We start from the raw sequence: 22733 nt of genomic DNA on the forward strand, positions 1-22733 counted from the left end.
CACTGACAGAGGCGAGGCTGCCGGACACTGGCGGGCGCCACCGGGCCCTCTGACCACCAGTGATGCATAATTTTGGTATTTCGAAGGCGTCTGTTATTCTTCCTGCAACTACAGCCTACGCTTTGCGACTGTAGTAGTGGCTGTTCAGTGTCTCTTTTTTAGTTTTAGTGTTTAAATGACAATCTCCTTATTTTAAAAAAATTCTCTATATGATGATGACAGTGCAGGAAACCATGTTTTGTCTCCTTTCTAGTCACTAAATATAATTTAAATTTAAGAAACGACTGCATTTTTAAAACGATATGACTTTGGCTCCCAACAGATTTTAGTATTGGTTTTACAGTTCTAAACACTTTTTTGATTAGAAGTTCTGTTGAGAATTGTTATTTAAATATTTATTTTTGTGGTACTTAATGTTCTTATTTGCTCTTCTTGTGTGCAGGGCTCTGTGACTGTTTCTGAAAAGCCCTAAATAAATTTTTCAAACAGTTCAAACAGTTCTCAGTGCCTTTAGCTTTGGTTACTGTTGTTCGTCCTGCTTCATGCAAGTTGAGATTACTTTTTTTTTTAGAACTTTCTGTTAGTTTGCGGTGTCCCCGTTTTGTCCAGACTTCACCTGTTTTGAAACATCTGCCCTCTGTAATCTCGGAGCAGAGTCGGAAAATCTCGTCACCGATGTAAAATAACGGCTGCTGTCATGTGACCCCAGAACAGGTGATAAAAACTGTGTTCCTCTCTGAGAGGGCAGTAGAAGAGGGCTTCAGGATGTCTGTACCTGGAAGCTTCTCGGTGCTCCGTGTGTTGTGGCTGCTATCAGTGTTTGGCACGGTGCTCCCGCTGGACGGCGGCATGCTCTTTCCCCAGGAGTCCTCCTTCAGAGAGGTGAAGGAGCTGAACGGGCTGTGGGATTTCAGGGCTGACGGGTCCCCCAACAGGAACGAGGGCTTCGAGAAGGCTTGGTACAAACGTCGGCTGACAGAGGTGAGCGGGATCGGAGGTGATAGGTCAGATGAAACAAATCAGTCTACGTTGTTTTACTTGTTTTACTGTTGACATGGATACAACGGTCGCATACAGTACTCTCGGTAAACAAGAACTTTTAAACATTTTGCAATTATGTAGATTTATACCAAAAAAGAAAATCTAAAAGAAAATTTGAATGCTTTGAATTGAATATTTGAGGAAGTATCCTTGGTTTTGGTGTTTTCAATTTTTTTTTAAATTTTGAAACTGAAACTAAACTGAATTAAAAACAAAAATTCAGATCCCCCCCCCCCCCCCCCCCAAAAAAAGAAAAAAACAAACAAAAACAAAATAACTATGTAAACAACACAGCAGTAAGGCATGCATAAACTTATCAGTTTGGCTCACAGTCGTAACTAAATATTTTTGGCTTATCAGCCCTTTAAATGCCACACAATAGGATATATTCCTGTCAGACTGTGCCTCCTTTTGAGTTCTGTAGGGACATTTAGAGCTGAAGATGTTCACAATTTTAGAAAAAGAAAAAACTAGAAAGAAACATTTTTAAAATGAGAACAAAGGTTGAAATTTTATATTAATAAGTCTCATCTTGTTAGGGCCAGACTCCCAGGAAGGGAGCTTACCATGACCTCAGAGAATCAAAATGACCTCAATTAGATGAATATGTATATTGTCTACTTTAAAATTAATAATAAATAATATAATATAATAAACATGGCTACCATGGGTATCCCTGTAAAGTCCTGTCTTCTTATTGTTGTTTTGTATTCTTTAGACGGGCCCAGTGATTGAAATGCCAGTTCCTGCCAGCTACAATGACATCACACAGGACCCCACACTGAGAGATTTCATTGGCTGGGTGTGGTATGAGCGAGAGGTGTTCGTGCCGGCCCGCTGGATCTCCGATGAGGGAACAAGAGTGGTTCTTAGAGTGGGAAGTGCTCACTATTACTCAATAGTGGTGAGTATCACCTGCATCTTTTATGAGCCATTCACTCAAAGTTTGAATAAATTCAAATATAAAAAGTTATCATCCGCCACAAAAATCATTTTAAAAATCATGTTGTTTATTTGAAAATATTACAGAAAAACACATCATGTAACGAAACACATGTTTTCTTGAAAAAATATGATTACTTTACAAAAAATCTGGTACAGCAGCAGATGAATTTCTTGATATAAGATCTCACCGACTTAAGAGTTTGCTTAATATTTTGTGTTTTCAGTGGGTAAAAAAGTCTGGACTGTTTAGAACCTAAACTCATTAAACCTGTGGATTAATGCTGTTGTAATACATGCATTTTGCTAAAATAAGGAAGAAATGTATTGTTTCAAAATACATCCTTGCTTCATTTTAAATTAGATTGTGTATCATTAAATTTCAGCTCATGTAAAACGGTGATCATTCTCTGTTGCAGTGGGTGAATGGAGAGAAAGTGACAGAGCATGAAGGTGGCCACCTTCCTTTTGAGGCAGAGATTAGTAGTTTAATCCGCAAGGAACCAACAAAGCCATGCAGAATCACCATCGCGGTAAACAACACCCTAACTTTGGAGACTCTTCCTCCAGGCACCATCCAGTACATGAATGACAGCAGCAGGTAGGCTCTTTCTTTGGTTCATGTGTTTGTCCAACCTAATATTATGGCAAAGCAAGTAATAGGCACGCTGGTCCATTTCACACTTTGCCTCTACAAAACATGAAATGTACACGCAAACAGAAGTTGCAGTAAGTTGCAGTAAAGGACCTGGAATGTACGTCATATTTTTTTTGCTTGCCTTTACATATATTATCTTCCCCTGCTAGTAATGCAACTTCTGCACGTGTGTCCTGCAAAGCGTGACATGGACACAGTGGACCAGAGTGTCTATTACACATTTTGTGTGATACTGGGTTCTTTTTGACTTCCTTGCCACACTTCAAAACTTTAAGCTGATGCATCAGTGAGAATGTAAATGACGAGAAGACTGTGTTTGGTCTGCAGGTATCCTGATGGGTTTTTTGTGCAAAACATTGACTTTGATTTCTTCAACTATGCTGGGATTCATCGTTCTGTACTGTTGTATACTACTCCTAAAGTGCATGTGGATGACATCTCAGTGGAGACCAACTTCATGGATAACACTGGTAAATTAAATTAATTAATACAGTGATGCACAGTGATTTAAAATCCTTACTAGCACAAAAGAATTTGTAAGCAGGTAAACTGATGTACAAAAGCGGGAGGTGAAACGCTGCCTGAGGGAAGCAAAGGACACCTACAGGAGGAAGGTGGAGCAGAAGTTGGAGAGGAACAATATGAGGGAGGTCTGGAATGGTGTGAAAACCATCACAGGCCACAACACCAAGAAAAGCACAGTGGGGGGGACTGTGGAGAAGGCAAACAAACTCAACAACTTCTTCAACAGGTTTGACCAGCCCACAACCCCCCCACCCTCACCCTCACCTTCACTACAGAGTCCTCTCCCCACTCTCCTGCCTCCCTCGCTTCCCCCCCTTCCTGACACCATGACACCCCCCTCCTCCAATCCCTCTCTCAGCAGCAAGACATCTCCCCCCCTCCCCTCCTCCCAAACATCTCCCAGTGTCACAGTGGATCAGGTCAGGAGGCAACTGAGGAAGCTTCGCCCCAGAAAGGCAGCAGGCCCAGACAAGGTGTGTCCTAGGATGCTTAAGGCGTGTGCTGCTGAACTTGGGGAGCCGCTACAACGAGTCTTCAACCTCAGTCTGCGACTGGGGAGAGTGCCCACCCTATGGAAGACATCCTGCATCGTCCCGGTCCCCAAAAAGAACCGGCCCAATGAGCTGAATGACTTCCGACCGGTGGCACTGACGTCACATCTTATGAAGACTCTAGAGCGGCTCTTCCTCAACTTCCTCCGACCACAGGTACAACATGCCCAGGACCCACTACAGTTTGCATACAAGGCGGGTGTCGGAGTGGAGGATGCCATCCTGTACCTCCTACACAGAGCCCACTCACACCTGGATGGGGGAAAAGGCACGGTCAGGATACTGTTTCTTGACTTTTCCAGTGCCTTTAATACCATCCGGCCCTGTATGCTTCAGGAAAAACTGAACAGGATGGAGGTGGACCCCTGCCTGGTGGCTTGGATCTCCGACTACCTCACCGACAGACCACAGTACGTCAGGCTGAAGGACATCACGTCTGACACAGTGGTCAGCAGCACAGGAGCACCACAGGGAACTGTGCTGTCCCCTCTTCTCTTCACCCTGTACACCTCTGACTTCTGCTACAACTCTGAATTATGCCATATTCAGAAGTTTGCAGATGACACGGCCATCATGGGGTGTATCTGGGATGATCAGGAAGAGGAGTACAGAAGTCTGGTGAGGAACTTTGTCGCATGGAGTCACACAAACCACCTGCAACTCAACACCTCAAAGACTAAGGAACTGGTTGTGGACTTCGGGAGGTCCAGAGAAGGTCCACTGCCGGTTCAGATAGAGGGGGAGGAGGTGGAGGTGGTCAACAAGTACAAGTACCTCGGGCTGTGGGTGGACAATAAACTGGACTGGTCATGCAACACAGAGCACCTGTATAAAAAAGCCCAAAGCCGACTGTACTTCCTCAGGAGGCTGAGGTCTTTTAACATCTGCAGGAAGCTCCTGAGGATATTTTACCAGTCGGTGGTTGCTGGAGTACTTTTCTATGCTGTGGTGTGCTGGGGGAGCAGCACAGCAAAGAAGGACTCATCCAGGCTGGAGAAACTGATCAGGAAGGCTGGCTCTGTGGTCGGCATGAAGCTGGACACTCTGGTGACAGTGGCAGAGAAAAGGACATTAAAGAAACTGCTGGACATTATGAACAATGCTGGGCATCCTCTGCACACGGCCATAAACAATCAGAAGAGTCTGTTCAGTGACAGGTTGCTTCTCCCCAAGACAAGAACTAACAGACTTAAAAACTCCTTTGTCCCACACGCCATCAGACTGTTTAACTCCTCTCTGGAGGGGAGAGGGAGGGGAAACAGGAAACAGGAGGACAAAGGAGGGGGGAACAACTAAGCTGTAGTGCCTCCTCACCTCATTGTACAATACCTTGTGCAATACTTTTGTAAATAGTCAACAGTGCAATAGACTCAATACTTGAAATGTGCAATTCACTTGTATTTTTATTTTTTATTCCTATTTATTCTATTTATCCCCTTTGTATATTTTATTTATATTTGTCTCTGTATTTATATATGTGTGTGTGTGTGTGTGTGTGTGTGTGTGTGTGTGTGTGTGTGTGTGTGTGTGTGTGTGTGTATATATATATATATATATATATATATATATATATATATATATATATATATATATATATATATACACTCAACAAAAATATAAACGCAACACCTTTGTTACGGCTCCCATTCCCCATGGGATGGACGTAGAGACCTAAAATTCATTCCAGATACACAATATAACCATCCCTCCCAAACAGTGGTCACAAATCAGTCCAAATGTGTGGTAGTGGGCACATCTGCCATATTGAGATAATCCATCCCACCTCACAGGTGTGCCACATCAGGATGCTGATCTGACATCATGAGTAGTGCACAGGTGTACCTCAGACTGCCCACAACAAAAGGCCACCCTGGAATGTGCAGTTTTGTCTCACAGCAAAATGCCACAGATGCCACAAGCAATGAGGGAGCGTGCAACTGGCATGCTGACAGCAGGAATGTCAACCAGATCTGTCGCCCGTGCATTGAATGTTCATTTCTCAACCATAAGCCGTCTCCACAGGCGTTTCAGAGAATATGGCAGCACATCCAACCGGCCTCACAACCGCAGACCTCGTGTAACCACACCAGCCCAGGACCTCCACATCCAGCAGGTTCACCTCCAAGTTCGTCTGAGACCAGCCACCCAGACAGCTGCTGGAACAATTGGTTTGCACAACCAAACAATTTCTGCACAAACTGTCAGAAACCGTCTCAGGGACGCTCAACTGCATGCCCGTCGTCCTCATCGGGGTCTTGACCTGACTCCAGCTCGTCGCCGTAACAGACTTGTGTGGGCAAATGCTCACATTCGATGGCGTCTGGCACGTTGGAGAGGTGTGCGCTTCACGGATGAATCATGGCTCACATTGTTCAGGGCAGATGGCAGCTGAGAATGTCCCAGTTCTTGCATGGCCAGCATACTCACCGGACATGTCACCCATTGAGCATGTTCGGGATGTGCTTGACCGGCGTATACGACAGCGTGTACCAGTTCCCACGAATATCCAACAACCTCGCACAGCCATTGAAGTGGAGTGGACCAACATTCCACAGGCCACAATTGACAATCTGATAGACTCCATGCGACGATGTGTTGCACTGCATGAGGCAAATGGTGGTCACACCAGATACTGACCGGTTCTGGGTCCCCAGACCCCCAATAGAGCAAAAAACTGCACATTCCAGGGTGGCCTTTTGTTGTGGGCAGTCTGAGGTACACCTGTGCACTACTCATGATGTCAGATCAGCATCCTGATGTGGCACACCTGTGAGGTGGGATGGATTATTTCAATATGGCAGATGTGCCCACTACCACACATTTGGACTGATTTGTGACCACTGTTTGGGAGGGATGGTTATATTGTGTATCTGGAATGAATTTTAGGTCTCTACGTCCATCCCATGGGGAATGGGAGCAGTAACAAAGGTGTTGCGTTTATATTTTTGTTGAGTGTATATATATATATATATATATATAACAATTCTGTAACTGTAACTTCGGTCGTTGCTGTGCTTTTTTTTGGAAGTCGAATTTCCCAGAGGAACCCACCCGAGGGATTAATAAAGTTCTATCTTATCTTATCTTATCTTAAAAGCTTAGAGAGATTAGCATCCGCATCATATACATCAGACTTTAAATGTGTAGTTTCTGTCTATTCATTAGATGTTGCTGTTTCCTCTGCATTGTAGGTCTTGTCAGATACAAAGTATCTGTTCAAGGTGGCTTCAACAACACTCTGAACATTACTCTAATGGACAAAGATGGCCACTTTGTGGCCTCCTCCAATGGGTCATCTGGAGGGCTTAAAGTGGTAGATGTGAAGCTGTGGTGGCCGTACTTGATGCACGAGAATCCAGGTTACCTTTATTCTATGAAGGTAAGGCAACATGCTCACAGGCATGTAGGTGTGTTTCTGCAGTGTGATGTGGTTTGACTGAGCATTGCCACTCGATTTGTCAGGTTGTGTTGTTTCGATTATTCTAACATTTTCTCTTCAACATTGAGGTCCACCTAATTGCAGTCAGTGAGACATCAACATATGAGGATGAGTATACTCTGCCAGTTGGTATCCGCACAATAAACGTTACCAACACCCAGTTCCTCATTAACAACAAGCCATTTTATTTCCATGGGGTCAATAAGCATGAGGACTCTGACGTAAGTACCCCTAGAAGGATGAAACTCCTTTAAATTTTGCAGAAAATAGGCTCCAATGACCATATGTTTACTTTTCTGGTTTTAATGTGTTGTAGATTCGTGGTAGAGGCTTTGACTGGCCCCTAATTGTAAAGGACTTTAATTTAATGAAGTGGTTAGGGGTCAACTCATTCCGTACCAGCCACTATCCCTATGCTGAGGAGATCCTGCAGATGTGTGACCGTCATGGGATTGTGGTGATAGATGAGTGCCCAGGTGTTGGCATCAAAGACATGTAAGTGTTACCACACATATCTGTGTGACCTTTGGATATGTTTGAGGGTTCAGTAAGGTCAAAAGTGAAAGATTCTGTTTGCCACAGCATATGAAGACATAGAGAAAACTGCACATGCTGTCCAATACCACCCCTGCTGAAACTCTTTATGAACTTCATGCTGCCCAAGTTAGAATTGCCAAAAAATGTTACACACTATTGTGACCAATAGGAATACTGCATGAAATGACATGTGATTGTCATAGGCTATAAGCATTCAGTCTGCATATCAAACTTGACTTCATTCCTAAGTTAATTACAGCTATGTCACACAGTGTATCTGTCACGGTCTGGCTGGCAGACCGTGGGGATATGGGGAATGAGGACCCAGGCGCGGTGCTCTGTGTATAGACAGTGCGTTTATTTACAGTGATGGAAAAACATGACAATAAATCCCGTGCTCTCCCGACTCCCGTGACGTGTCCTCTTCCCAGTGTTAGTGCTCCTGTCTCCGCTTCTCCATGATGAGCACCCCGTGCTCGCTGCCCTCTCGTCTCCCGCTACTCCTGGGGACATAAGAGAGAGGCAGCTGTCAGACACACAATAATGCAGGAGACTCAAACTAAGAACTGGTCGAGAGACTAACGTGAAGCCACGTAATGATCCAGCATCGGAGAGAGCTCCACCACACTCTCAAGTAGCTCCTCCGACAGGCCTGATCAACTGCAGGTGTGTCAAGGTCTTCAGGTGTGGCCAATCACCTGCCAGGGCCACACACACACACCTACATGCACATATGTCTACAAGCAGGGAGAACGAGGGACAGCAATACAAAATACATACATTATAATATTAGTCCATAATTGCTCAGAGGACCCTGACAGTATTAGACAATAAGATGACTGTCTGCCATACACATGTTTACAGTTTTTTCTGATTGCTTAAGCACATTTTTTGTAACTATTGGCTAATTTTGCAAAACTCTTCACACAAATAAGAAAACCTGTCACCCAATCATCAAAACATTGTAGTTCTCTTGCAAAAGCAAACACAGCTAGATTAACTCTTCACACCTTCGTAAAAATGGTGTTTCCGTATCAAACAGTACACACAAGCCATCATCTACTAAGCACACAATGCGCCAACTGCACACTGATGGTATGAATACAAAACACATCTGGCCTTTGCTTTCTCTGCGCACAAGGTAGGCTATGTCAGTTTGAGCTCATACTTCTGTCATAGATCCATAAGCATAGAGGGATCCAAACTTCAAGTACTGCTGTTTATTCAAACACATCAAAACAAACACAAGTGTTTATTTCCAAGTATAGGATTATTTGCAGTCGCCATAATGACTATATGGGTTACTTGGTCTGCAGTGAACATGCTTCCTCTGCCCCCAGCATCTGGTCATCTAGCAATTCTGTAAAGTAACAATTTCAGTATTTTTACATCAATGGTATTGGTGTGTTTCTCATTGGCATATGGCAGTGCTACAAATCTTTGTGCGAAGTGACTGTACTAACCGATTCTCATTTCAAGATGTCCTTATGGTACTTGCTACAGTGTAGCGGCTCGAGTTAGGCTGGACCCGTTGGCCAGCTACCCTCAGGGTCATTCCACGGTTGATTACATGGTCCACTATTGTAGCTCTGATGTCATCAGCAATTCTATTTCTTACTCTTCCTACCCTTCCTCTCCCCCCTCCTCATCTTCCTCTCCCCCCTCCTCGTCTTCCTCTTGCTCCTCCTTGTCCTTGTCGTCCTCTTCATCCTACTTCTTCACCTCCACGTCCTCTTCCTCGGCCTCCTCTACTTCTCACTCTTTCTGCTCCCTCCATTGTACTCCGCACACACAGCTTACCTGTATTATAGTGCTTAGGCTGATTGCAAAGTGAACTAATTATCTAAAAAAGTTTTCACATGTGAAAGTGTGCCAGACAGTTGGCAAATTAGTGTTAATGATAGCCATACATGTGTATACTTTTGCTAGGAGTGTGTTGGAAATTTGGTAATTGAGTGTTGTACAGTGAATTGTGCCTACAGCTTTGCAAAGTGTGTGTTACAAAATTGCAAACTGAGTGCAAAGCAGTTTTTGTGCTTTTAGTTTTGCAAACTCAGTGAGTGGTTTTGCTATAAGTCTGAATAGTTTTAGAGATTGTGCTACAGGAATCACAGTTAGGGTTTAAGCATTCAGAAAAAACTGTAACTCTTCACACCTTCGTAAAAATGGTGTTTCCGTATCAAACAGTACACACAAGCCATCATCTACTAAGCACACAATGCGCCAACTGCACACTGATGGTATGAATACAAAACACATCTGGCTTTTGCTTTCTCTGTGCACAAGGTAGGCTATGTCAGTTTGAGCTCATACTGCTGTCATAGATCCATAAGCATAGAGGGATCCAAACTTCAAGTACTGGTGTTTATTCAAACACATCAAAACAAACACAAGTGGTTATTTCCAAGTATAGGATTATTTGCAATCGCCATAATGACTATATGGGTTACTTGGTCTGCAGTGAACATGCTTCCTCTGCCCCAGCATCTGGTCATCTAGCAATCTGGTCATCTAGCAAAAAAATAATTTCCCCCAGGGATCAATAAAGTATTCTGATTCTGATTCTGATACTGTAAAGTAACAATTTCAGTATTTTTACATCAATGGTATTGGTGTGTTTCTCATTGGCATATGGCAGTGCTACAAATCTTTGTGCGAAGTGACTGTACTAACCGATTCTCATTTCAAGATGTCCTTATGGTACTTGCTACAGTGTAGCGGCTCGAGTTAGGCTGGACCCGTTGGCCAGCTACCCTCAGGGTCATTCCACGGTTGATTACATGGTCCACTATTGTAGCTCTGATGTCATCAGCAATTCTATTTCTTACTCTTCCTACCCTTCCTCTCCCCCCTCCTCATCTTCCTCTCCCCCCTCCTCGTCTTCCTCTTGCTCCTCCTTGTCCTTGTCGTCCTCTTCATCCTACTTCTTCACCTCCACGTCCTCTTCCTCGGCCTCCTCTACTTCTCACTCTTTCTGCTCCCTCCATTGTACTCCGCACACACAGCTTACCTGTATTATAGTGCTTAGGCTGATTGCAAAGTGAACTGATTATCTAAAAAAGTTTTCACATGTGAAAGTGTGCCAGACAGTTGGCAAATTAGTGTTAATGATAGCCATACATGTGTATACTTTTGCTAGGAGTGTGTTGGAAATTTGGTAATTGAGTGTTGTGTAGTTAATTGTGCCTACAGTTTTGCAAAGTGTGTGTTACAAAATTGCAAACTGAGTGCAAAGCAGTTTTTGTGCTTTTAGTTTTGCAAACTCAGTGAGTGGTTTTGCTATAAGTCTGAATAGTTTTAGAGATTGTGCTACAGGAATCACAGTTAGGGTTTAAGCATTCAGAAAAAACTGTAAATTGGAGTGGGACTATCTGGGACTCTCCACATGCTTCCTCTGCCCCCAGCATCTGGTCATCTAGCAAAAAAATAATTTCCCCCAGGGATCAATAAAGTATTCTGATTCTGATTCTGATACTGTAAAGTAACAATTTCAGTATTTTTACATCTCCACCATTTGACCTTAGAACTGAAGAAGCTTCTCGGATGAGAGGTGAAACGTCTTCAAGCAACTTAAAGAAGTCCAGATGCTTTTCTTTGCAAGCTCCTTTGACAAATTGGAGGGGGTTTTTTTTCATATTTTTTTAACTGACTTTTGTCCACATGTTTCTAAACCTGAATGTGTACAGTACTCATAATATTACATTTTATAATAAAAGACTAACTCACAATAGCTGAACTTTACTGGAAAGCAGAACAGTTGTGAGTTAGGTCTTCACATCTTGCAGTGTGGATGGATCTGAGTCGTTAGTCTTTCAGCTCAGGCTGAGTTGTGTTCTTTTGTGCCTTGCTGATAGTCGCAGTTTTCGAAACGCCTCTCTGTCTCACCACTTGGTTGTCATGGACGAGCTTGTGCGCCGGGACAAGAACCATCCCTCTGTGGTCATGTGGTCGGTAGCCAATGAGCCCGCCTCAGAGATGCCTCCTGCTGAATTTTATTTCAAGTGAGTACAGGTTATTTTTCTTTTGAGGTGTAAAGCTCCAATTATTGCCACCCTTCAAATAGTCATCACTGCACAGATAAGCAACATGATGTTGGATTATTCCGTTTGTTTGAAAATGTGAATTCTGATGTTTATTCTACTTCTCAAATATGTGCTTTATCACACTGAAGGTGTAACAGTAATAACTCTTAAAATCCTGGTAGAAAAGATCAGTTTGTCTGTAGCATCTGATATCCATCTGATAGCTGGTATGAGGGACAAAGCTAGTTAGGCATGAGTAACATAATGTAGTTTTTTAAAAAGTGGATTTTGTTTTACAAAAAAAAGCAAAAAACCCAAAAGGTGATCATGGAGCCCTAAGAAATTAAGTGAACAGAACTAATTCGAGCTGAAGTGATGAATTTATTTTTTTTAAAAAGTAGAGTGTTGATTTTGCATAGTTCAGCCATTAGAAGGTGCAACTCTGCAACGTCCCTGTTGTTTGGAACCCCACAAACACAAAAACCAGCTGATCCAAGCAGAGTGTAGTATAAACAAGTCATGTTTGAGAGAGGAAAAAATGATCAAATAAATAAAAATTGGCTGATATTTTGGAATATCGGCTTTTTAATTTACTAAATATCATGTTGAGCTTAAATATTCTGTATCCTACTGGCCCTAATTGTAATGGCAACAAAATATAACAAACTAACATTTAAAACCAAACTAAATTGAGCATAAAACAACAAACAATTGAGCTAAAAAAAATAAAAAAAAAACAAGCAAAGAAGAACTTAGAGACAAACACTAATGTAATTATTAAGAAACAAACATTTATTTTAACCAAACAGAAATAAGACAACTAAATGTCCAACTAAGGAAGGAAATTTAACATTTAAAGTCAATAATTCCAGCCAATTCCCCATAATGTAGCAACACTTGGTATGTCCCAGACGGCATTTCCTGTATTTAGTACAACTGCATTTCAAGACACATCTTTTGCTGATTTGAGCCCAACATCAAATCACTTCCTTTTTTTCTACCCCCTTACAGGACTTTGATTGAGCACACCAAAGCTCTGGACCAAACCCGACCTGTCACTTACGTCACAATCGCTGCAGCTGACATGGACAAAGGGGTGAGTTTCTTCATCCATCACACTAATTAAAAGGGAACGGGGATATAATTTGAGGGGGGAATTCAATTTTAAAACATCCTCGTATCCGTACAACATTAAAAAGTTTTTGCATCTCTGTGTGTGGAGTGAAGCTGTGGAACAGACTAAGTAAAGATATGAAGCAATGTCCGAGCATGGCGCAGTTTAAAAAGCGGTTTAAGGATATGGTTTTTACAGGGTACAGGGAAAAGGTAGAGATTTGATAGGGTGTTGTCTAATATTTTCATGTGTGTGCGGGTGCACGGGTATGTTGGTATGGGTGTATATATATATATTTGTAGGTTGTGTATCCTAGAGGTGTTAATGGGGTTATTGAAAATGTGTATATGTGCGTATGTGTATATACGTATGTATGGATAGATAGAAACATATATGTATATATATTTAAAAAAATAAATACACATGACATATAATGTAATTGCAAGGAGGTATTTCTGTAGTCTATTGATACTAGATAGTGGAAAAGGGGTGGGATTAAATAAGCTTATGCTTCTTCCTGCTCCTTTTTGAACATGAAAGTTATTTGGAGTTGTGGTTGCTCGTTTTCCTTTTGTTTGCTTTGTTCATTTGTCTCTTTTAATTCTATTTTGTTGTACTTTTTCAACATGTTCAAAATAAAGATTCAATCAATCAATGTCAACATCACATATTAAACAAAGTCTGCACATCCCTTTCTTTTTTCAGTTTCCAGACTTTTTATTTGACACATCGTTGATGATAATAGTGTAACAGAATTTGCTAAGTAGCACCTCTGTTATAATCATGTTAAAAGGTGAAGTTTATACTAAGTGAAATGAATCACATTGAGTGCTTCAGGTCTGTGCCCTGCTCAAGATAGCAATTTAACTAAGTTAGTTAATTAACACCAGATGAGCAGCTCACAAAACCCATGTTGATTTTTCTTTTTAAGTCCTAATAAGTCATAGTAAGTAAATTTAGTCAACTGAGTATAGAATAATAATCCTTTATTTGTCCCACAAGGGGAAATGTGGGTGTAACAGCAGCAAGAAAGACACATATACAAACAAACAGTACACAAGACACAGAACAGAAACATACACAATTTTTATATATTTACATCAAGGACAAGGACATATGAACAAGGAGTATGTTTCACCCTCTTTGGAATATTATTGTTTACATCCATTTCCTCAGTTTTGTCTGTATTGATCTTATACGCTGGGTAAAGACGAAATTCAGAGATAAAATTCTTCAATGGAGATAATGACGAGTGTGGTTCTGTTAGTATAGTAAAACATCATCTGCATACAATAAGATTATATGTGCTCCGTCTTGACTCCTATGATGCGGTTGTTATCCTAAACTGAGAGTGGAGTTCTGATACCACGATTCACCTAGGCAATGAAGAGATGAAGAGCAGAGCCTCCAGTTTAATGCAGTGGACCGAGGAACATTAATGCATGTCAGTGTGGGGCATGGTGTTTATTTTAAAACAGAAGCGCCATGCACTCATTTACCCAACTTGAAACTGGTTGATAAAAAGCACCTTACAGATTTTATTATTTAAAGGGTGACTGCAAGAAAATTGTGTCATAAATATTTAATAAATAATTGTAAATCATAACCATGTTGAAGAATACTTCTGAATCCTTTTCTGGGTTATTTTTTTTCTCTAGGGTCCCTATGTAGATGTAGTGTGTGCAAACAGTTACTTTGCCTGGTATTTTGATCAAGGCCGGTTGGATATCATTCCTCTTCAGCTGAGCACTCATTTTGAAAACTGGTACAGAAAGTACCAGAGACCCATCATCCAGAGTGAATATGGAGCAGATGCAGTTCCAGGGCTTCACATGGTAAGAATACACTCACTCACTAACTCACTCCACTCACTCACAAGTCAGTTCTGCACCTTTAACAAGTCTTACTGTCACTCTTTAGGATCCACCCATGATGTTCACTGAGGAGTACCAGAATGCTCTCCTGCAGAGCTACCATGATGTGTTCGACCAGAAGAGGAATCAGTATTTCGTTGGTGAACTCATCTGGAACTTTGCAGACTTCATGACATCACAAGGTACTGCAGCTTCAAAATAAAGCAACCTGTAGAGCCAGAACTGCAGTTAAATACAACAATAGCTGAAGCTCTAGGGAAGCAGCCATTAGGTTAAAAACCAGAGCTTTATTTATTCAGCTTATTATATTCTGCACTGTGACAGTGTTCTTGTCAAACTGTGTTGTGTCTTCAGGAATCTATCGTGTGGTGGGGAACAAGAAGGGTATTTTCACCCGGCAAAGGCAGCCCAAGGCAGCAGCGTTCCTCTTGAGGAAGAGGTACTGGAGGCTGGCTAATGAGACGGGCAGACTGCTTCCTGACTGACTAAATAACTCTGATCACTCTGAAACTCTGATGGTAGCCAGTCTGGGAAATAGTCAACACTGTGTAAGCAGTATGCTGAACCAATACTGTGATATTGTGTCTGAACAACATCTGTGTGTGTGTTTGTGTGTGTGTATACATATTGATCTTAACTAATGAACTTTATAATACTTTATTCCAGCTGTAGGGAACATTTTATAGGTCTACAGTGATTGAAAATAGACTCTTGTGCCTTATCTATTGTGAAGTACACCTTTTCTAATTAAAGCCTCAATTTAAAAAAGTCTGACGCAAATTATAAAATATAATATCATAAAACAGATTTTTTTAAACTGCAATAATTTGCAAATCTCATAAGCCTGCATTTTATTCATAATAGAACAAAGAAAACATATTTACTGTTTAAAGTGAAACATACAGAATTGAATGGCAGTAGCACATCTTGTAAAGAACCAATTGAATGCACCAACAAACAAACTACCTGAACAACCAGTGACTTAGCTCTCTCTCCCCCAAAGATACCAATGAATCTCTCTAAATAAATTACACTGTCAGATACGTCCCCTTCGAGCCCCCTACCAGGAAAGTTCAAACGAAATTAATGCCACTGGAAAGCAGGCTAAAACCCACTAAACCAGTCTGTTTTTAAAGAGGACAAGACCTCATTTTGTCATGAGCCAACCCAAAATTCAGACAAAAGGAGAGACCAAAAAGACCACAGAGTTTATAGGACCAAAATATATTTAATTAAACTGACTGAAAATTTTAGAACAAGTGTAGTGTAGTGGGTGCATGGATGCTTGTAAATTATAGCATATATGCAAGAAAATTGCTCAACCGAATGGGAAGAAGAGAGAGCAAAACTCTTTTACTTAGCAGGCTTCAGTTCTTTGTCAGTGTCCTGGGGAAAGACATGGGATGATTATCACCTATTGCCAATAGGAGGTGCCATAAGGGTGACCTGATACTGGCACATAGATGTCTCCAGACATGGACTCTAATCAATCATGTGAAGTGTGGGTAAGATGGGACAAAAGTTACTTACAGTTTTTTCTGAATGCTTAAACCCTAACTGTGATTCCTGTAGCACAATTTCTAAAACTATTCAGACTTATAGCAAAACCACTCACTGAGTTTGCAAAACTAAAAGCACAAAAACTGCTTTGCACTCAGTTTGCAATTTTGTAACACACACTTTGCAAAACTGTAGGCACAATTCACTGCACAACACTCAATTACCAAATTTCCAACACACTCCTAGCAAAAGTATACACATGTATGGCTATCATTAACACTAATTTGCCAACTGTCTGGCACACTTTCACATGTGAAAACTTTTTTAGATAATTAGTTCACTTTGCAATCAGGCTAAGCACTATAATACAGGTAAGCTGTGTGTGCGGAGTACAATGGAGGGAGCAGGAAGAGTGAGAAGTAGAGGAGGCCGACGAAGAGGATGTGGAGGTGAAGAAGTAGGATGAAGAGGACGACAAGGACAAGGAGCAAGAGGAAGACGAGGAGGGGGGAGAGGAAGGGTAGGAAGAGTAAGAAATAGAATTGCTGATGACATCAGAGCTACAATAGTGGACCATGTAATCAACCGTGGAATGACCCTGAGGGTAGCTGGCCAACGGGTCCAGCCTAACTCGAGTCGCTACACTGTAGCAAGCATCATAAGGACATCTTGAAATGAGAATTGGTTAGTACAGTCACTTTGCACAAAGATTTGTAGCACTGCCATATGCCAATGAGAAACACACCAATACCATTGATGTAAAAATACTGAAATTGTTACTTTACAGAATTGCTAGATGACCAGATGCTGGGGCAGAGGAAGCATGTTCACTGCAGACCAAGTAACCCATATGGTCATTATGGCGATTGCAAATAATCCTATACTTGGAAATAAAAACTTGTGTTTGTTTTGATGTGTTTGAATAAACACCAGTACTTGAAGTTTGGATCCCTCTATGCTTATGGATCTATGACAGAAGTATGAGCTCAAACTGACATAGCCTACCTTGTGCACAGAGAAAGCAAAAGCCAGATGTGTTTTGTATTCATACCATCAGTGTGCAGTTGGCGCATTGTGTGCTTAGTAGATGATGGCTTGTGTGTACTGTTTGATACGGAAACACCATTTTTACGAAGGTGTGAAGAGTTAATCTAGCTGTGTTTGCTTTTGCAAGAGAACTACAATGTTTTGATGATTGGATGACAGGTTTTCTTATTTGTGTGAAGAGTTTTGCAAAATTAGCCAATAGTTACAAAAAATGTGCTTAAGCAATCAGAAAAAACTGTAAGATTTAGTTGAGATTTCATGTCCAGTGGGGAATGATCAAAATTCTGGCACACAGCTAGCTACAAAAAAGCCCTTTCACAAAAACTCAAAAGCTTCAGAGTTTAACATCGCCAAGGCTTAGATTCAACTCACCAAAGGTAGTGTTGATCCAATCCAGGAGGAATTAAAGTACAAAGCCTGAAAATTGTGAAAATGCCAGAATTACACCTGACATTTAAAGTGGCTGACTTCCTGTTGGGTTTAAGATATGGCTCCAAGAGGCTTTTTTGAAGTTGTCAGGACATTCCACAAGGCTGCTAAATTTCAGACACATGGATGAAATGTTACAGTATAAACACTTGTAACATTTAACTACACATAACACTACATTTTAAAAATAATAATAATCATTTTGTAGGTGGAACTATGACCCATAAAACATGAAAGCCTTTATCAGTTTGGAGGCGTGTACCAGTTTTCATGACTTCTTAGGTTTTTCAAGCCCCTCAACAGCATCTTGTTTCTTTATGCTGAATTCCCACTGTTGAATGAGAAATCACACTGTTCATGATAAAGCACCATGAAGGTCTGAAGTTTATTCAGACTGCTTTTGAATTGGATGTGGTCAGCCTGAGTGTAGCAGTACATCAGAGTATAAAACATCATTTTGTGTTGCCACTAGGTGGTGCTCTCACTATTGCTTGCTATTGATGTGTTCAGGTCAGGACTGGACAATCTGTCTGAGTTAAAGCAAGGTTGTGTTTCATTCGAAATATCAAAATTTGCACCAGGGTCACACCCTTTGTTAGAAACTGACTGTTTTCAAAATAAAGCAATACCAACTCCTTGAGGCTTTTCTGACCAAATTTTAGATAGCTCAGGTCAACCACCCAGTCCTCCGAAGTGTAAAACATGACAGTTTCTGTTGCCACTAGGTGGCGCTATGATTGTGATTTAATGTTTGCATATGGATCTGTTATTAATTTTAATATGCATAACTCAATCTCTGTGTTACAAAATGTTAAGAATTTGAGCATGTTTAGGTGCTCAAAAGGGTGATTTATTTGATGAAATAGTGTGTGTAAATGAAAATAAACACTTGACACTTTTGTAATGAATTTATTAAAGACAATCTACTCAACATGCAAACAGTATCTGATTTAATTATTTGCATCATATGCAGTGCAGTTCAGGAGTGGACGGTGCCGCCGTCATTTTTTCAAAAAAGACCACAGACACCTAAAAGGTTAAATGACGTATCGATCATGGATGGTGGCGTGACAGCAATCAGACAGTTCACTATCAGTGACTCAGGCTGTACCATCATCACGTGGTTGACCTTTGAGTTCCAGCAGGACATTAAACATTTAAACTCGTTACACTAGCCTACCTGTCAGAGTTATTGCTGCAGACATTTTCCATTAAAATGTACTTTTCATAAAACAGAACTGTTTTGATTGCTTTTCACTTATTTCAGGCCCGTTTTTCCAAACATTTAAGGCTTTTTTTTCAATTGGTCCAACTATGAGAGATGTTTACTTATCAGGTTAGATACATGTCATTAAACACTAATCTGCATCCGCGATTACACTGCTATTAAATTAATGAAATTCAGCTGGCGTGACTGAGACACATTGGAGATACTCTATGCTCACACACTGTTACTAATGCTGTTATGTTCTGTGCTGGTTTATTTCATCTGCATTAATGATTCACTATTCACTAACCACACAAGAAAAAAATAGTAGTGGTCAGGCACGTAGTAATTTACAAAGAAATATCTGTGTTTTATAAGCTGTCACTTTTAGATCATGTACATCCTAGCCTTACATGTTACTGCATCTTGCTACAGTGTATTTTTACTCCTCTAACTCCCTTATTACCATTTGCATATCCTGGAGCTAACGGCAGCGTTTGTCCTAGATGTCGTTCTAGAGGCAGAACTAGTTCATCATCCAGGAGCTGTTGTGTGACCCTTTGTGTTCTATAAAGGCTACTGAAGACACAAAGTTTAAAGTTTACTCATAAACTTTCCTCTGTGGTTCTCTACATAAAATCTCAGTATTGGAAATCTTGTTTATCTAAAGTAATCAGTCATTTTCCATAAACCTGCTATTTTTTCAGTCATGGTGATCATCAAAAGGATATTCTAAATTAAAAATATATTAAAAGTTGAATGTGTCTCTTGTGTTTAATTCTGAAGGGTAAGTTTAGAATAAGGAATTCCTGACTGTGACATTAGACTAATGTCCAGTCTCCACCAACCACCCTCCTTTGCCACTTACAGATATTGAACAACCTCAACCAAACATGAAAATTCTGAGCTAGAGACTGTATAAATCTCTCAATACAACTTTGACAAAACATGAACAAAATGTTGCTTAAATCCATTGATAATATCAGATCCACAATGTATCACAATAACACTTATTTCACAAAGATAAACAAAACACAATACTTCTGTACTTCATTTTTAACTACATTTACAAACATCATAAAATTAACTCATTTTTAAACATTTTAATTCTTGTTCAGCACTAAATTATTTATGTGAAATGTATTTCCACTGTACTGACAATGTAACTTCTGTTTTTTTAAATATAGCTGTAATGTCCTCTGCCTCTAACGCCTTGCTAGAGTCGACATTCAGACTAAACTCCTCTTCAAAATGACCACGCAGACAAGAGGGTTTGACTTCACTCCCTTTACTTAGGCCAGTTGAAGTAGGGTAAAACTGAGAAACAACATGAAATGCTCTTAGAAATCATAGATGAGGACAAATACACAATAACAGTACAAATTACTTGTTTAGCCAAAAGGGTTAGCGAATCCTCTCTTTACAAAGCTAGACCACAAAGAAAGACTTATACAGCCCTAATTGAAGGTCACCCCTCCCTGCAGCTCAGCCAAGACATCCTTGTCGCCAGAGTTCTTGCTGATGTAAAGAAAGGATGTGCCCTGGTAAGAGTGATGAACCTCTCCCAGCATGCTATCACTATCAAGCCTCACACGCATCTGGCCAAGGCATCTCTGGTGGAAAGTATTGTGGACTTTTCAGACAGGGTGTGGGGCAGTCATCACATTAGCGGAGGCAGAGAAGTATGCCTGGGTATGGACCACGTTGTGGCAAGCCAGGAAGTGGATTTAAGTGGAGCAGACGTCAAAAATGAGCACCAGCGTTCCCTTCTTAAAGAGCTTGTGGAAAGGAACATAGGTGTGTTCTCACAGCACCCCATGGATTATGGCCATACAAAGACTGTGCAACATGAAATCCCTCTGGTCGACTCTAAGCCATTTCGACTGCCTTACCGTAAGATCCCCCCATCACAGTGGCAGGATGTGAGAAGGTTGCTGACAGAAATGGAGGCAGCGGGAGTTATGACCAATATGAATTGGGCGTCCGTGGCTCAGGGGGTTGGGAATCGCATCTGTAACCGGAAGGTCGCCGGTTCAATCCCTGGGCTCTCTGTCCTGGTTGTTGTGTCCTTGGGCAAGACACTTTACCCTACTTGCCTACTGGTGTTGGCCAGAAGGGCCATATGGCAGCCTCGGTTCTGTCAGGCAGCTGTGGCTACAACTGTAGCTTGCCTCCACCAGTGTGTGAGAGTGAAGGAATAGTGGTGTTTCTGAGTAGCTTATTTGCGCAACAATTTAATTAACAACTTTTAAATACATTCTTTTTCATAGTATAATCTTCACTTGCTTCATCCGAAGCACACTTTCTGTGTACTCACTACCTAATTTATAGCCAAAGTATTCACTCACTGTCTCTGTACTGTTTCGCTAGCTCAGCTTAGCTTAGCTCGTAGCCGACTCGTTAGCACCATGGCTACTTCACCTGTCCCTCCTGCACTTTCTTGCTCATTGTGTCAGATGTTTAGTTACTCCTCGGCCTCCTTTAGCAGTAATGATATCTGTAACAAATGTAGCATATTTGCAGCTCTGGAGGCCAGGATTACTGAATTGGAGACTCGGCTTCGCACCCTTCATTCACTCATAGCTAGCCAGGCCCCTGTAGCTGGTGCAGCCGAAGATAGCGTAGGCCCCGCTAGCTGTTCCCAGCAGACCCCAAGCAGCTGGGGAAAGAGGGCGGCTGGGTCACGGTGAGGAGGAAGCATAGTCCTAAACAGAAGCCCCAGGTACACCACCAACCCGTTCATGTGTCTAACCGTTTTTCCCCACTCGGCGACACACCCGCCGGGGGTCAAACTCTGGTAATTGGTGATTCTGTTCTCAGACATGTGAAGCTAGAGACACCGGCAACCATAGTCAATTGTCTTCCAGGGGCCAGAGCAGGCGACATTGAAGGAAATTTAAAACTGTTGGCTAAGGGTAAACGTAAATTCAGTAAGATCATAATTCACGTCGGCAGTAATGACACCCGGTTACGCCAATCGGAGGTCACTAAAATCAATATTGAATCGGTGTGCAACTTTGCCAAAACAATGTCAGACTGAGTAGTTTTCTCTGGTCCCCTCCCCAATCAGACCAGGAGTGACATGTTTAGCCGCATGTTCTCCTTAAATTGCTGGCTGTCTGAGTGGTGTCCCAGAAACGATGTGGGCTTCATAGATAATTGGCAAACCTTCTGGAGGAAACCTGGTCTTGTTAGGAGAGACGGCATCCATCCCACTTTGGATGGAGCAGCTCTCATTTCTAGAAATATGGACAAATTTATTAAACCCCCCAAAATATGACTATCCAGAGTTGGGACCAGGAAGCAGAGTTGCAGTCTTACACGCCTCTCTGCAGCTTCTCTCCTCCTGCTACCCCCCCAAAAACCCATCTCCATAGAGACTGTGTCAGCTCCCGAACAGACAAAAAACAAACTAAAAACCAGCAACAAACAACTTAAACATAAACAATTACAAAGAAAGAACAATAAAGTATCCACATCTGAACCAAAGAGTAAAACAGTGAAATGTGGATTATTAAATATTAGGTCTCTCTTCTCCAAGTCTCTGTTAGTACATGACTTAATAATTGATCAACAAATTGATTTACTCTGCCTTACAGAAACCTGGTTGCAGCAGGATTATTATGTTAGTTTAAATGAATCAACACCCCCGAGTCATTCTAACTACCAGAAACCTCGAAGCACAGGCCGAGGGGGAGGTGTGGCAGCAATTTTTCACACCAGCCTATTAATTAATGAAAGACCAAGACAGACTTTTAATTCATTTGAAAGCCTGATGCTTAACCTCGTCCACCCCAGCTGTAAAACTCAGAAACCAGTCTTACTTGTTATCATCTATCATCCACCT

The 22733-nt window shown here is 41.4% G+C and overlaps 1 protein-coding gene across 1 annotated transcript; it reads left to right on the forward strand.

Annotated features, from left to right (window-relative positions):
• The first annotated feature begins 484 nt into the window (after positions 1-484).
• gusb (glucuronidase, beta) lies at positions 485-18612 on the forward strand. Its single transcript, XM_085288385.1, has 12 exons — positions 485-981; positions 1760-1945; positions 2403-2584; positions 2969-3111; positions 6909-7096; positions 7225-7377; positions 7473-7651; positions 11548-11694; positions 12727-12811; positions 14488-14664; positions 14750-14885; positions 15058-18612. Exons 1-12 carry the CDS (start codon positions 766-768, stop codon positions 15186-15188), a joined length of 1923 nt encoding a protein of 640 aa, XP_085144511.1. The 5' UTR covers positions 485-765; the 3' UTR covers positions 15189-18612.
• Positions 18613-22733: the final 4121 nt, after the last annotated feature.

The sequence above is a fragment of the Mchenga conophoros genome, linkage group LG10 (genome assembly GCF_057382185.1).
Source record: "Mchenga conophoros isolate Kocher_MC1m ecotype Shallow Benthic linkage group LG10, M_conophoros_male_GT1.1, whole genome shotgun sequence".
Taxonomy (NCBI): Eukaryota; Metazoa; Chordata; class Actinopteri; order Cichliformes; family Cichlidae; genus Mchenga; species Mchenga conophoros.

What these genes read in the sequence shown, in the direction of transcription:
- gusb (XM_085288385.1), top strand. Translation starts at nt 766, where the DNA reads ATGTCTGTACCTGGAAGCTTCTCGGTGCTCCGTGTGTTGTGGCTGCTA. An exon ending in ATAAGCATGAGGACTCTGAC is followed by an intron (nt 7,378 to 7,472) that starts GTAAGTACCCCT and finishes AATGTGTTGTAG; the next exon opens with ATTCGTGGTAGAGGCTTTGA. An exon ending in CCTGCTGAATTTTATTTCAA is followed by an intron (nt 11,695 to 12,726) that starts GTGAGTACAGGT and finishes ACCCCCTTACAG; the next exon opens with GACTTTGATTGAGCACACCA.